The 15,579-nt window shown below is 43.0% G+C and overlaps 1 protein-coding gene across 2 annotated transcripts in view; it reads right to left on the minus strand.

Annotated features, from left to right (window-relative positions):
• The window catches only part of USP25 (ubiquitin specific peptidase 25), a 458,760-nt gene that overhangs the window by 192,838 nt on the left and 250,343 nt on the right, over window positions 1-15,579 (minus strand). For both annotated transcript variants that reach the window (XM_053706014.1, XM_053706013.1), the window contains exon 11: window positions 3,016-3,143. In XM_053706014.1, coding sequence (XP_053561989.1) covers window positions 3,016-3,143 — 128 coding nt within the window. The remainder of the gene's footprint in view (window positions 1-3,015; window positions 3,144-15,579) is intronic.

Here is a 15,579-nt window from a genome sequence, read left to right on the forward strand (position 1 = left end):
AATCAAAGAAGAATCATTCCCTTTCCTAATCATTAGATCCCTAGTTCTTTACATAGCGCAGTTGCCTCCTTGCTGTTATTTGCTGTGTAGGAACTACCTGCCTTGGTAATTAGTAGTTTAGCCGGATAAACCAGCCTAACACTGCAGTCTGCTTCTAAGAATCTAGAAAAAAAGGGGACATTGTTTTTCTTTTAGCGCTAGTCTCTGCTGAAAAATCTTGAAAAATCAAGATTTTGTTATTGTCAATGTGTAATGGCTCATTTTTCTATAATGTTTCAAAAATAAAAGCTTGTCCTGATAATTCACAAATTTAAAAATAATCGGTCTGGCTTTAGAAAGAGTGTTGCTATCTCTAAGTGGGCCTAATCTATGCGCTCTCTCGATCAGGAAAGGTGAAGTCGGCGGGGGGATCATCAGCGCCTGCGGGAGGGAGACAGAGACAAAGTGTAACAAGTCTTGATATTGCACTGATTCTGGGAGGCCAATAATGCGTAAGTTATTGCGCCTTGACCTATCCTCGAGGTCTTCTAGGCGCGCTTGCAATTGTAAAATCATTTTCCCTTGATCCGTGATATCTGAGCCTTGAACCTCCACTCTGTCCTCCACTTCCGAGACCCTGGTCTCTACCTCCGTAAGTCTCACCGTAAACTGCCTAATTTCTTCTTTTAAACTATGGATCTCAGTCTTAATTTCAGTTTTAATCAGATCCAATTGTGGGGTCATCAATTTGGCTACCTCAGTGGCGAATTCTGTCATGTCATTAGCAGCAGGAAGAATTACTCCTCGTTCTTGTGAGGTGTCTAATAAGTTATCTGAGTTTTTCGTGTTGCTACGCTTATCTTTTGGTTTGGGTGGCATTTTCGGTGAAGAACCTTTGTGGTTCGTGAGAAATCTATCCATTCACTGTGTTAATGTGTATTTATGAAGTGTAGTTGTGACTTGGTGGCAATTAAGCCACTTAACATTAAGTGAGGGAGCTTGTGTTACAAGCTCTGAAAGTGAGGAAAAAAGAACATATATAGAAAGCAAGTAAACGTGTGCATCAATGTGAGTGAAAAAAAAGTGTAAAAAAGGTCAGTGATTATACCAACTGTGCTTAGTGTATAAAAAAAAAAAAAAAAGACCCCCCCAAAGAAAAATCTACTTTTTAAGTCTTATTTAGACTAAAAACTACAAACCACCCTACAAACTACAACTTAACTTTATGTAACAATGGTCCCCTTAATAAGGCAAATCCTCAGTACTGCTAGAGTATTATCTTCTACTTCTCACGGTAGAATCTATGAATCCTGCTGCTTTATTGTTTCTTATCCTACATTAGGTAGAGCCCGTCTTAATACAGCTCTAGACAATGAGGTAAATATTAAGCTGTCCCTATGTTGTTCCCCCTTCGATATTCCCCTTCTCGCCCTTAACCTGTTTGAGATCCTTTCCCTTCTTCTTCCCTTTCTACCAATTCCTTACTATGTTATTCCCAATCTTAATCATTTAATTACTCTCAGAGCGTTCAGTTGCCCCCCTCCCCCCTCAAGTGTTACCTAGGGGATGCTGTAAGGGGACAGGAAGATATGTATAGCAGAGAACTAAATTTAAAGTTCAAGTGCACTGATAATGTTAAGCATACATTTCACATAAGCTAAACATACAGAATAGATTAAACAATATGTAATGCAAAAATATCTTAAGCAGATCCATATAACCCATCAACTTTAGCTTAAACCATATATTCTGCTATCTATTTAGCCATGGCTGCTCTGATGATCATCAAACGACACCCAGCTTATTCTATATGATTCATGAGAGTCCCATCTTTTCAGAATGCAAAATCACAAACCAAGTCCTCTCTAGCGGTTTTCAAAAGTCCTGCTATATTATAACAGTTTATGCAGAGAGTCTAATAAGCCTGAATAACCATAGCTGCATAATGAAAACAAAAAGCAACAGAACCTGCTCTCTTGTCCTGACCTTCGTGCTGTCAACTTATGCACTTATCAAGACGATATCCTGAGAGAGGGCTAAATGGCCTGTCTTACCCACTCTGTGTCGTCAGCCAGTTAAGGGTCCAAAGCAGTCCCACTGCACTCCGCTCTGCAGTGCTGTTACCCCTTAGAAGCTATGCCCAACTCTGTCGTTAGGCAGCCGATGGCAATCTTGTAACGATTCGGAGCCTTGTAATCCGGCCTGCAATGCCGCCCTCTATTGCTGTTACGATTACTCAAATCTGAACGCAGTGCCGGGAATCCTCCACGCTGCACTAGCACTGAGAGCTCAATGGAACCGATACCAGGATCGGAGGTGTATACGCACCGTCTGCAGAGCTCCGCCTCTAGGATATCTCACCGCCTGGGACAGGTAAAGTTTTCGACTTTAGTAGAGTGGGTTTTTACAGACCAAAAATGTTGCGATTCGCTAGATAGCCTTATCTCTCAGAAAGCCATCCGTCTTGTAGCACTTGAATCTGTTAAAGAGTTCTTTTGAGACGGGGCCCGCTGTAGATGTAGCGGCAATAGCCAATTCCAGAATTGCTTCCGCCTATAACAGTTCAGCCAGGTATCAGCTTTACCAGGGCGCCGTCTCACCTTACGACCAGTTCATACAGCGGCCGGTGTTTAGCACAGCCGTTACAGCTTATACAGGTGCTCTTAGCGAAAGAGCTTATTCAGCCTCACGGAGACTTCCTAGTCGTGGTCCGAAGACCCACAGCCGGTCCTAGCAAGACATCCTAGGACAAGGCCCACTACGAGTGGCTGGAGAGTAGTAAAATTCCCTTTGACGAGAAAAACAGAGCTGGTGGTAGCTACCTGCACGCTACCTGCTTGCTACCTGCCTGCTCCGCCCCCAGCCGGAAGTCCCCGCAAGAATAGTAGAATTTAATGCCAAAATATTCTGTGGTTATATTGCCCCAGAACAGTTTGTACTGGAATGACCCTTTAAGAGTATGGCATACACAGGAAAATAATTCTTGTATCTAACAAACAGTTTTGATTATTTTAGCTGTTTCTGGCAGCCACTTACCTGTCCATATATAAACATGATGGGAATTCTAATTTGTTGTGAATTTTCTCTGGTCTCCCTAGAGCTTGATTGAACTCAAATCTGGAAAGTTCAAATGTTAACACAGGAGGCAGCTCTGTAAACCAGTGCTGGAACAAAGAGAAGAATGTCAATATTAGGTTTAACGGTAGCAATTTTAAATATTTCATTTCTATATTTTTTTACAGGATATTTTTTTTAATATAGATATTATCCATCTTAAAGGGACATGATTCGGATAGAGCAGGCAATTTTTCTTTGTTCTCTTGGTATCTTTGTTTTTTAAAGCATAAATGTAAACTTAGGAGCCAGACCATTTTTGGTTCAGAACCTGGGTAGAGCTTGCTGATTGGTGGCTAAATGTAGCCACTAATCAGCAAATGCTATCAAGGGTTCTGAACCAAAAATGGGCTGGCTCCTAAGCTTACAATCCTGCCGTTCCAAATAAAGATACCAAGAGAACAAAGAAAAAAATGGTAATAGGAGTAAATTAGAAAGTTAACAAGAACATATCAAACTCATACTGCTTAAAAGGGACAATAAAGCCAAAATGAAACATCCCATGACTCAGATAAAGTATGCAATTGTAAACAACTTTCTAATGTATTTCTATTAACTAATCTGCTTAATTTCTTGGTGAAAAGCAGGTAGGCTCAAGAGCTGCAATGCACTACTGGGATTAACCTTGTATCTAAGCCTCTGCGGACAGAACCCTTATTTCACTTTTTTTGACAGACTTGCATTTTAGCCAATTAGTGCGGTCTCATAAATAACTCCACGGGAGTGAGCACAATGTTATCTACATGGCACACATGAACTAGCACTGTCTAACTGTGAGATAAGAGAGTTTTTTTGTAGTCTTGCAATAAATGAACATACCCGTTGAGGGTTAAAACCTTCTGAATACATTAGCATTGAATTAAATGCAATTATTTTTCAAATGCAGAACTCCCACCACCCCTTGCCTTATTTGGAGGAGCCAATAAGAAATTACTACTAAAATAGACAAGGCTACCCACTAACATTTTAAGTATTTTATCAGGATTATATATATATAAATAAAAACTTATGTTTACCTGACAAATTAATTTCTTTCATGATGATGAGAATCCATGATCCATTATTCCTGAGAATTACTCTTCCCTACCACTAGGAGAAGACAAAGATCCCCAAACCACAGTAGCTCTATAACACCCCTCCCACCTCACATGTACTTCAGTCTAAAGTAAAGCCAAACAAAATGAGGTAAGAAAAAGTCATAAAATAAGCAGGGGAAACAAGATGCGTCACGGATACCGGGCTGCAGGGGTTAAACCTCTACCCCCTACCACCTCTTGTTTCTCAGCTGTTTTGGGCTCCTCATAGCAACTGTGATCTCCCAGAGCTTTGTTTTCCCTTGTTTTGTCTGTAAACTGGATCTTGGAAGAAGCTGGCCTCTGACCGACCTATCTCCCTCTGGCTGGCTGGCTGGCCGACCTCCTGGAACAGCCGGTCGGCAGCATCAGCTAGGATCCCCGGTCCCCTTTAACCCTGGTCACTCCAGCGGTGCTTTGTCCCAGAGCTCCGCTCTTTTGGGGATTGGTAGCCCCTAGGAAGGACAAGAGGTGGTGGAATTGCCGGAGGAGAGCTACTTTGTGAACTGAGGGTTTTGGACATCCCTACCCCCCCCCCAATCTTTGGCGGTCTGTAACTCCAGTCCCCAGTAACAATTCATGCTGCTTTTTTGACTGTGAGCTTTCAAATGACACCTTGGAAGTGCCGCCACTCCCCTGGGACCACCTCAAAACCACCACCCCTGTGTCCTGGGTCTCTGAGAGACTGTGGCTTCCATGGCAGGCGCCAGCCTGTCTGGAGGGGTGGGAATGGCGGGAGATATGAAGGTCAGATAAGGCTTGTTATCAAGATCAGTTTCTGTATAAATGTTGTGTGTTTTCCCTAATAAAGGTTAGTTCTTGTTTTCACCTGAATGCTAGTCTGTCTAGTTATTTGGGTTGGAATTGCTAAAATCACTTGTTCTCCGCTACATAGCGACCTGCTATGTGCTTAAGAAAATACTAAACCCAAAACAAAGTATAGGGTCTCTTGGAATCTCACCACAATGAAAGAAATGAATTTATCAGGTAAGCATAAATTATATTCTCTGAGAGTTCACAATCCATTACTCCTGGGCACCAATACCCAAGCTGTGGAGTCCACCAGTAATAACAAAGGGAGGGATTTAAAAAACATCTTTTTTCACTCAGAAAATAAATCTACAACCCCACAAAAACCCAACAAGGGCAGAAAAAAAATATTTTCTTTTCTTTTTTTTAATGCACTTAAAAAAATAAATGAATCGGGCAAGAAAAAAAAAATAATCAAACAGACAACTGTCTGAAGGACCTTCCTACCAAAGGCAGAAGAAGCAGAAACATCAAAATGGTAAAATTTTATAAAAGTATGCAAAGAAGACAAATTAGCTGCTTTGCAAATCTGGTCAACTGAAGCCTCATTCTTGAAAGCCCAAGAAGTTGCAACTGACCTAGTAGAATGAGCAGTAATTTGTTGCGGTGGAGGCTGTCTCCAATTATGCTTTGCAAATCAAGAGTTTCAACCAAAAGGCCAAAGAAACCACAGAAACTTTGTCCTTTTTTGCACCAAAAAAGTGAATGAATAAACTAGAAGTCTGTCTAAAGTCCTTAGTAGCATCCATATGATATTTCAATGCTCTAACAACATCCAAATTATACACAGATATCTGAAGCATTCTTAGGATCAGGACACAAAGGAGGAACAACAGTTTCTCTGCTTAAATTATCTGAAGAAACAACTTTAGGTAAAAAAGTCTAAAATAGTCCGTAAAACTGCTTATCCTGATGAAAAACAAGATAAGGAGGAACACAAGAAAGAGCAGATAACTCTGAAACTATCTAGAAGAAGAGATAGCCAAAAGGAATAAAACCTTCAGAGACAGCAGTTTAAAACACACCTTATGCATAGGTTCAAAAGGAAGAACCTGCAGAACCTTTAACACCAGGTTAAAGGGACAGTAAAAACCAAAAATATTATTGGATAAAAAAGATAGATAATGCCTTTATTTACCATTCCCTAGTTTTGCATAATCAACACTGTTATATTAATATACTTTTTACCTCGGTGATAACCTTGTATCCAAGCGTCTGTCTCCTTATCTCAGATCTTTTGACAGACTTGCATTTCAGGCAATTAATGCTGACTCATAAGTAACTCCACGGGCGTGATCACAATGTTATCTAAATGGCACACAAACTAATGCCCTCTAACTGTGAAAAAAGTAAATTAATGCTTACCTGGTAAATTAATTTCTTTTACGATATGATGAGTCCACGGATTTCATCCTTACTTGTGGGATATTAACCTCCTGCTAACAGGAAGTGGCAAAGAGCACCACAGCAGAGCTGAATATATAGCCCCTCCCCTTCCCCTCCACCCTCAGTCATTTGGCCGAAGGTATAGGAAGAGAAAAAGGAAAGGCTAAAAGGTGCAGAAAAACTGTCTTAAAAAGAACAGGGTGGGCCGTGGACTCGTCATATCGTAAAAGAAATTAATTTATCAGGTAAACATAAATTTTTTACAAAGATATGACGAGTCCACGGATTTCATCCTTACTTGTGGGAAACCAATACCAAAGCAAAAGGACACAGATGAAAGGGAGGGACAAGACAGGAACCTAAACAGAAGGCACCACTGCTTGAAGAACCTTTCTCCCAAAAATAGCCTCAGAAGAAACAAAAGTATCAAATTTGTAAAATTTGGAAAAAGTGTGAAGGGACAACCAAGTCCAGCCTTACAAATCTGTTCAACAGATGCATCGTTTTTAAAGGCCCATGTGGAAGCCACAGCCCTAGTAGAATGAGCCGTAATTCTTTCAGGAGGCTGCTGTCCAGCAGTCTCATATGCCAGGCGGATGATACTTCTCAGCCAAAAAGAAAGAGGTAGCCGTAGCTTTCTGACCCCTACGCTTTCCAGAATAAACAATGAATAATGAAGATGATTGACGGAAATCCTTAGTTGCCTGTAAGTAAAACTTTAAGGCACGGACCACATCCAAATTATGCAACATACGCTCCTTCTTAGAAGAAGGGTTAGGACTTAAGGAAGGAACAACAATTTCCTTATTAATATTCTTATTTGAAACAACCTTAGGAAGAAATCCAGGTTTGGTACGTAACACCACCTTATCAGAATGAAAAATGAGATAAGGAGAATCACACTGTAGCGCTGAAAGCTCAGAAACTCTTTGAGCAGAAGAAATAGCAACTAAAAACAGAACTTTCCAAGATAACAATTTGATATCCATGGAATGCATGGGTTCAAACGGAACCCCTTGAAGAACTCGAAGAACTAAATTCAAACTCCAGGGAGGAGTAATGGGTCTAAATACAGGCTTAATTCTAGATAGAGCCTGACAAAAAGACTGAACAGCTGGCACATTTGCCAAACGTTTGTGAAACAGAATTGACAAAGTTGAAATGTGTCCCTTTAAGGAACTTGCTGATAACCCTTTCTCCAATCCTTCTTGGAGAAAAGACAGAATCCTAGGAATCCTAACTTTACTCCATGAGTAACCCTTCGATTCACACCAATAAAGATATTTACGCCATATCTTATGATATATTTTTCTAGTGACAGGCTTTCTAGCCTGTATCAAAGTATTGATGACCGAATAAGAGAATCCTTGCTTCGATAAAATCAAGCGTTCAATCTCTACGCAGTCAGCTGCAGAGAAATTAGATTTGGATGTTGGAAAGGACCTTGAATGAGAAGGTCCTGCCTCCACGGTGGCAGAGAGGACATGTCCACTAGATCCGCATACCAAGTCCTGCGTGGCCACACAGGAACTATCAGGATCACTGAAGCTCTCTCCTGTTTGATTCAAGCAATCACGCGTGGGAGGAGAGGAAATGGTGGAAACACATAAGCTTGGCTGAACAACCAAGGCACTGCCAAGGCATCTATCAGTTTGGCCTGAGGATCCCTTGACCGGGATCCGTATCTTGGAAGCTTGGCATTTTGTCGAGATGCCATCAGATCCAATTCCGGTCTGCCCCATCTTAGAATCAATGAGGCAAATACCTCCGGGTGAAGTTCCCATTCCCCGGATGAAAAGTCTGTCGATTTAGAAAATCCGCTTCTCAGTTCTCTACTCCTGGGATGTAGATCGCTGACAGATGACAAGAGTGGGCCTCCACCCAACGGATTATCTTGGATACTTCTATCATCGCTAAGGAACTCCTTGTTCCCCCCTGATGATTGATATATGCCACAGTCGTGATGTTTTCCGACTGGAATCTGATGAATTTGGCCGAAGCCAACTGAAGCCACGCCTGAAGCGCATTGAATATTGCTCTCAGTTCCAGAATATTGATTGGAAATAGAGACTCCACCTGAGTCCAAACACCCTGAGCCTTCAGGGAGTTCCAAACTGCACCCCAGCCCAGAAGACTGGCATCCGCTGTCACTATCACCCACGAGGGTCTGCGGAAACAAGTCCCCTGGGACAGATGATCCAGCGACAACCACCAAAGAAGAGTGTTTCTGGTCTCTTGATCCAGATTTATCTGAGGAGATAAATCCGCATAATCCCCATTCCACTGTCTGAGCATGCACAGTTGCAGTGGTCTGAGATGAAAGCGAGCAAATGGAACGATGTCCATTGCCGCTACCATTAATCCAATTACCTCCATACACTGAGCCACTGGTGGCCGAGGAATGGACTGAAGTGCTCGGCAAGTATTTAAAATCTTTGATTTTCTGACCTCTGTCAGAAATATTTTCATGGCTACCGAGTCTATCAGAGTTCCCTAGAAAGGAACCCTTGTCTGTGGAACAAGTGAACTCTTCTCTATGTTCACCTTCCAACCGTGAGTTCTCAGGAAAGACAACACTATGTCCATGTGAAATTTTGTCAGTTGAAAAGATGACGCCTGAATTAGAATATCGTCCAGATAAGGCGCCACTGCTATGCCTCGCGGTCTGAGAAACGCCAAGAGAGACCCTAGAACCTTTGTGAAGATTCTGGGTGCTGTGGCCAACCAGAAGGGAAGAGCCACGAACTGATAATGTTTGTCCAGGAAGGCAAACCTTAGAAACTGATGATGATCCTTGTGGATAGGAATATGAAGGTAAGCATCCTTCAAGTCCACAGTAGTCAAATATTGACCCTCCTGGATCATTGGTAAAATTGTTCGTATAGTCTCCATCTTAAATGATTGGACTCCGAGACACTTGTTTAGACACTTGAGGTCTAAGATGGGTCTGAAAGTTCCCTCTTTTTTGGGAACCACAAATAGATTTGAGTAGAACCCCTGTCCCTGTTCTAATTTTGGAACTGGACAAATTACTCCCATGGTAAAAAGGTCTTTTACACAGCCTCTCTTTTTATCTGGTTTGCAGATAATCCTGAAAGATGAAATCTCCCTCTTGGGAGAAAGTCCTTGAATTCCAATCTTTAACCGTGGGTCACTATTTCTAGTGCCCAGGGGTCCTGAACATCTCTTGCCCAAGCCTGGGTAAAGAAAGAGAGTCTGCCCCCTACTAGATCCGGTCCCGGATTGGGGGCCGCCCCTTCATGCTGTCTTAGTAGCAGCAGCGGGCTTTTTGGATTGTTTACCTTTATTCCAGTTCTGGTTGGGTCTCCAGACTGACTTAGATTGGGTAAAATTCCCTTCCTGCTTTGTAGAAGAAGAGGAAGCGGAGGGTCCTCCTTTAAAGTTCCGAAAGGAACGAAAATTATTTTGTTTACCCCTCATCTTAACAGACTTATCCTGAGGTAGTGCATGGCCTTTACCTCCTGTAATGTCAGAAATGATTTCCTTCAATTCAGGCCCAAAAAGGGTCTTACCTTTAAAAGGAATAGCTAAAAGCTTAGTTTTTGATGAGACATCAGCAGACCAAGATTTGAGCCACAACGCTCTACGTGCTAGAATCGCAAATCCTGCATTCTTTGCCGCTAATTAAGCAATTTGAAAAGCGGCATCAGTAATAAAAGAATTAGCTAGCTTGAGAGCCTTAATTCTATCTAAGATGTCATCTAATGGAGTCTCAACCTTAAGAGACTCTTCTAGAGCCTCAAACCAAAAAGCTGCTGCAGTAGTTACTGGAACAATGCAAACCGTAGGTTGTAACAGAAACCCCTGATTAATAAATAATTTCTTTAGTAGACCCTCTAATTTCTTATCCATAGGGTCTTTGAAAGCACAACTATCCTGAATGGGTATAGGTGAACGCTTAGAAAGGGTAGATATAGCTCCCTCTACCTTAAGGACCGTTTGCCATGAGTCCCGAATGGTGTCTGAAATGAGAAACATTTTCTTAAAATTAGGAATTACAATAGGGTCACAATCATCCAGAGTCGCTAAAACCTCCCAAAGTAACAGGCAGAGGTGTTCAAGCTTAAATTTAAAGGACATAGCGTCCGAATCTGTCTGAGGTAAAACATTCCCTGAAATTCACCCTCAGACAGTAATTCCCTAACCCCCAACTCAGAACACTGTGAGGGTACATTGGAAATAGCTAATAAAGCATCAGATGATTCAGTATTCACATTAATACCTGACCTACTGTGTTTACCCTGCAACACTGGTAATTTAGACAATACCTCAGTAAGGGTAGTTAACATAACTGCAGCCATCTCCTGCAGAGTAAAAGAATTAGACGCATTAGAAGTACTTGGCGTCGCTTGTGTGGGCGTTAAAGGTTGTGACACTTGGGGAGAAATGGATGGCATATCCCGATTCTCTTCAGACTGAGAATCATCCTTAGGCACACTTTCTTGACCTAATATACCTCTTAACAATGTAAGGCTCTTTCAGTACAAGAGTTACACAATGTTAGAGGGGGTTGCACAATAGCTTCTAAACACATAGAACAATGAGATTCAGATTCCTCAATGTCAGACATGTTTGAACAGACTAGTAATAACCACAAAAGTCGTTTAAACACTTATTTATTGCTTAAAATAAACTTTTGAAAAAACGTGTACTGCGCCTTTAAGAAAAGAAAAAGTGAACACTTTTTCCAAAGTGCTTAAATAACGTTAAATTACCTCCAAATTTAACTTAAAATCGTTGGTTTATCCAAAAATTACTGCACCCCAGTAGTAAGGGGAGAAATAAAGCTCTAAAGTACTTAGATCAACAACTTGTCAATTTACAGTCAAAAATACCCTCTGCACCTCTGTGGCGCCTACCTGCCCCCAGGGTACTTCGAAACAACTTTCCAACACTCCAGACCAGATTGCACAGTCCAGTAGCCACCGGCGTTACTGCTTGCTGCTGCCAAGTCTGAAGGAAGTGCGCATCTAAGCGCGCGAAAAACAGAATTTATGTTTACCTGATAAATTACTTTCTCCAACGGTGTGTCCGGTCCACGGCGTCATCCTTACTTGTGGGATATTCTCTTCCCCAACAGGAAATGGCAAAGAGCCCAGCAAAGCTGGTCACATGATCCCTCCTAGGCTCCGCCTACCCCAGTCATTCGACCGACGTTAAGGAGGAATATTTGCATAGGAGAAACCATATGGTACCGTGGTGACTGTAGTTAAAGAAAATAAATTATCAGACCTGATTAAAAAAACCAGGGCGGGCCGTGGACCGGACACACCGTTGGAGAAAGTAATTTATCAGGTAAACATAAATTCTGTTTTCTCCAACATAGGTGTGTCCGGTCCACGGCGTCATCCTTACTTGTGGGAACCAATACCAAAGCTTTAGGACACGGATGAAGGGAGGGAGCAAATCAGGTCACCTAAATGGAAGGCACCACGGCTTGCAAAACCTTTCTCCCAAAAATAGCCTCAGAAGAAGCAAAAGTATCAAACTTGTAAAATTTGGTAAAAGTGTGCAGTGAAGACCAAGTCGCTGCCCTACATATCTGATCAACAGAAGCCTCGTTCTTGAAGGCCCATGTGGAAGCCACAGCCCTAGTGGAATGAGCTGTGATTCTTTCGGGAGGCTGCCGTCCGGCAGTCTCGTAAGCCAATCTGATGATGCTTTTAATCCAAAAAGAGAGAGAGGTAGAAGTTGCTTTTTGACCTCTCCTTTTACCGGAATAAACAACAAACAAGGAAGATGTTTGTCTAAAATCCTTTGTAGCATCTAAATAGAATTTTAGAGCGCGAACAACATCCAAATTGTGCAACAAACGTTCCTTCTTTGAAACTGGTTTCGGACACAGAGAAGGTACGATAATCTCCTGGTTAATGTTTTTGTTAGAAACAACTTTTGGAAGAAAACCAGGTTTAGTACGTAAAACCACCTTATCTGCATGGAACACCAGATAAGGAGGAGAACACTGCAGAGCAGATAATTCTGAAACTCTTCTAGCAGAAGAAATTGCAACTAAAAACAAAACTTTCCAAGATAATAACTTAATATCAACGGAATGCAAGGGTTCAAACGGAACCCCCTGAAGAACTGAAAGAACTAAATTGAGACTCCAAGGAGGAGTCAAAGGTTTGTAAACAGGCTTAATTCTAACCAGAGCCTGAACAAAGGCTTGAACATCTGGCACAGCGGCCAGCTTTTTGTGAAGTAACACAGACAAGGCAGAAATCTGTCCCTTCAGGGAACTTGCAGATAATCCTTTTTCCAATCCTTCTTGAAGGAAGGATAGAATCCTAGGAATCTTAACCTTGTCCCAAGGGAATCCTTTAGATTCACACCAACAGATATATTTTTTCCAAATTTTGTGGTAAATCTTTCTAGTTACAGGCTTTCTGGCCTGAACAAGAGTATCGATAACAGAATCTGAGAATCCTCGCTTCGATAAGATCAAGCGTTCAATCTCCAAGCAGTCAGCTGGAGTGAAACCAGATTCGGATGTTCGAACGGACCCTGAACAAGAAGGTCTCGTCTCAAAGGTAGCTTCCAAGGAGGAGCCGATGACATATTCACCAGATCTGCGTACCAAGTCCTGCGTGGCCACGCAGGAGCTATCAAGATCACCGACGCCCTCTCCTGATTGATCCTGGCTACCAGCCTGGAGATGAGAGGAAACGGCGGGAACACATAAGCTAGTTTGAAGGTCCAAGGTGCTACTAGTGCATCCACTAGAGCCGCCTTGGGATCCCTGGATCTGGACCCGTAGCAAGGAACTTTGAAGTTCTGACGAGAGGCCATCAGATCCATGTCTGGAATGCCCCACAGCTGAGTGACTTGGGCAAAGATTTCCGGATGGAGTTCCCACTCCCCCGGATGCAATGTCTGACGACTCAGAAAATCCGCTTCCCAATTTTCCACTCCTGGGATGTGGATAGCAGACAGGTGGCAGGAGTGAGACTCCGCCCATAGAATGATTTTGGTCACTTCTTCCATCGCCAGGGAACTCCTTGTTCCCCCCTGATGGTTGATGTACGCAACAGTTGTCATGTTGTCTGATTGAAACCGTATGAACTTGGCCCTCGCAAGCTGAGGCCAAGCCTTGAGAGCATTGAATATCGCTCTCAGTTCCAGAATATTTATCGGTAGAAGAGATTCTTCCCGAGACCAAAGACCCTGAGCTTTCAGGGATCCCCAGACCGCGCCCCAGCCCATCAGACTGGCGTCGGTCGTGACAATGACCCACTCTGGTCTGCGGAATGTCATCCCTCGTGACAGGTTGTCCAGGGACAGCCACCAACGGAGTGAGTCTCTGGTCCTCTGATTTACTTGTATCTTCGGAGACAAGTCTGTATAGTCCCCATTCCACTGACTGAGCATGCACAGTTGTAATGGTCTTAGATGAATGCGTGCAAAAGGAACTATGTCCATTGCCGCTACCATCAACCCGATCACTTCCATGCACTGAGCTATGGAAGGAAGAGGAACGGAATGGAGTATCCGACAAGAGTCTAGAAGTTTTGTTTTTCTGGCCTCTGTCAGAAATATCCTCATTTCTAAGGAGTCTATTATTGTTCCCAAGAAGGGAACCCTTGTTGACGGAGATAGAGAACTCTTTTCCACGTTCACTTTCCATCCGTGAGATCTGAGAAAGGCCAGGACAATGTCCGTGTGAGCCTTTGCTTGAGGAAGGGACGACGCTTGAATCAGAATGTCGTCCAAGTAAGGTACTACAGCAATGCCCCTTGGTCTTAGCACAGCTAGAAGGGACCCTAGTACCTTTGTGAAAATCCTTGGAGCAGTGGCTAATCCGAAAGGAAGCGCCACGAACTGGTAATGTTTGTCCAGGAATGCGAACCTCAGGAACCGATGATGTTCCTTGTGGATAGGAATATGTAGATACGCATCCTTTAAATCCACCGTGGTCATGAATTGACCTTCCTGGATGGAAGGAAGAATAGTTCGAATGGTTTCCATCTTGAACGATGGAACCTTGAGAAACTTGTTTAAGATCTTGAGATCTAAGATTGGTCTGAACGTTCCCTCTTTTTTGGGAACTATAAACAGATTGGAGTAGAACCCCATCCCTTGTTCTCTTAATGGAACGGGATGAATCACTCCCATTTTTAACAGGTCTTCTACACAATGTAAGAATGCCTGTCTTTTTATGTGGTCTGAAGACAACTGAGACCTGTGGAACCTCCCCCTTGGGGGAAGTCCCTTGAATTCCAGAAGATAACCTTGGGAGACTATTTCTAGCGCCCAAGGATCCAGAACATCTCTTGCCCAAGCCTGAGCGAAGAGAGAGAGTCTGCCCCCCACCAGATCCGGTCCCGGATCGGGGGCCAACATTTCATGCTGTCTTGGTAGCAGTGGCAGGTTTCTTGGCCTGCTTTCCCTTGTTCCAGCCTTGCATTGGTCTCCAAGCTGGCTTGGCTTGAGAAGTATTACCCTCTTGCTTAGAGGACGTAGCACTTTGGGCTGGTCCGTTTCTACGAAAGGGACGAAAATTAGGTTTATTTTTTGCCTTGAAAGGCCGATCCTGAGGAAGGGCGTGGCCCTTACCCCCAGTGATATCCGAGATAATCTCTTTCAAGTCAGGGCCAAACAGCGTTTTCCCCTTGAAAGGAATGTTAAGTAGCTTGTTCTTGGAAGACGCATCAGCCGACCAAGATTTCAACCAAAGCGCTCTGCGCGCCACAATAGCAAACCCAGAATTCTTAGCCGCTAACCTAGCCAATTGCAAAGTGGCGTCTAGGGTGAAAGAATTAGCCAATTTGAGAGCATTGATTCTGTCCATAATCTCCTCATAAGGAGGAGAATCACTGTCGACCGCCTTTATCAGCTCATCGAACCAGAAACATGCGGCTGTAGCGACAGGGACAATGCATGAAATTGGTTGTAGAAGGTAACCCTGCTGAACAAACATCTTTTTAAGCAAACCTTCTAATTTTTTATCCATAGGATCTTTGAAAGCACAACTATCCTCTATGGGTATAGTGGTGCGTTTGTTTAAAGTGGAAACCGCTCCCTCGACCTTGGGGACTGTCTGCCATAAGTCCTTTCTGGGGTCGACCATAGGAAACAATTTTTTAAATATGGGGGGAGGGACGAAAGGAATACCGGGCCTTTCCCATTCTTTATTAACAATGTCCGCCACCCGCTTGGGTATAGGAAAAGTTCTGGGAGCCCCGGCACCTCTAGGAAC

Source organism: Bombina bombina, chromosome 3, assembly GCF_027579735.1.
Source record: "Bombina bombina isolate aBomBom1 chromosome 3, aBomBom1.pri, whole genome shotgun sequence".
NCBI lineage: Eukaryota > Metazoa > Chordata > Amphibia > Anura > Bombinatoridae > Bombina > Bombina bombina.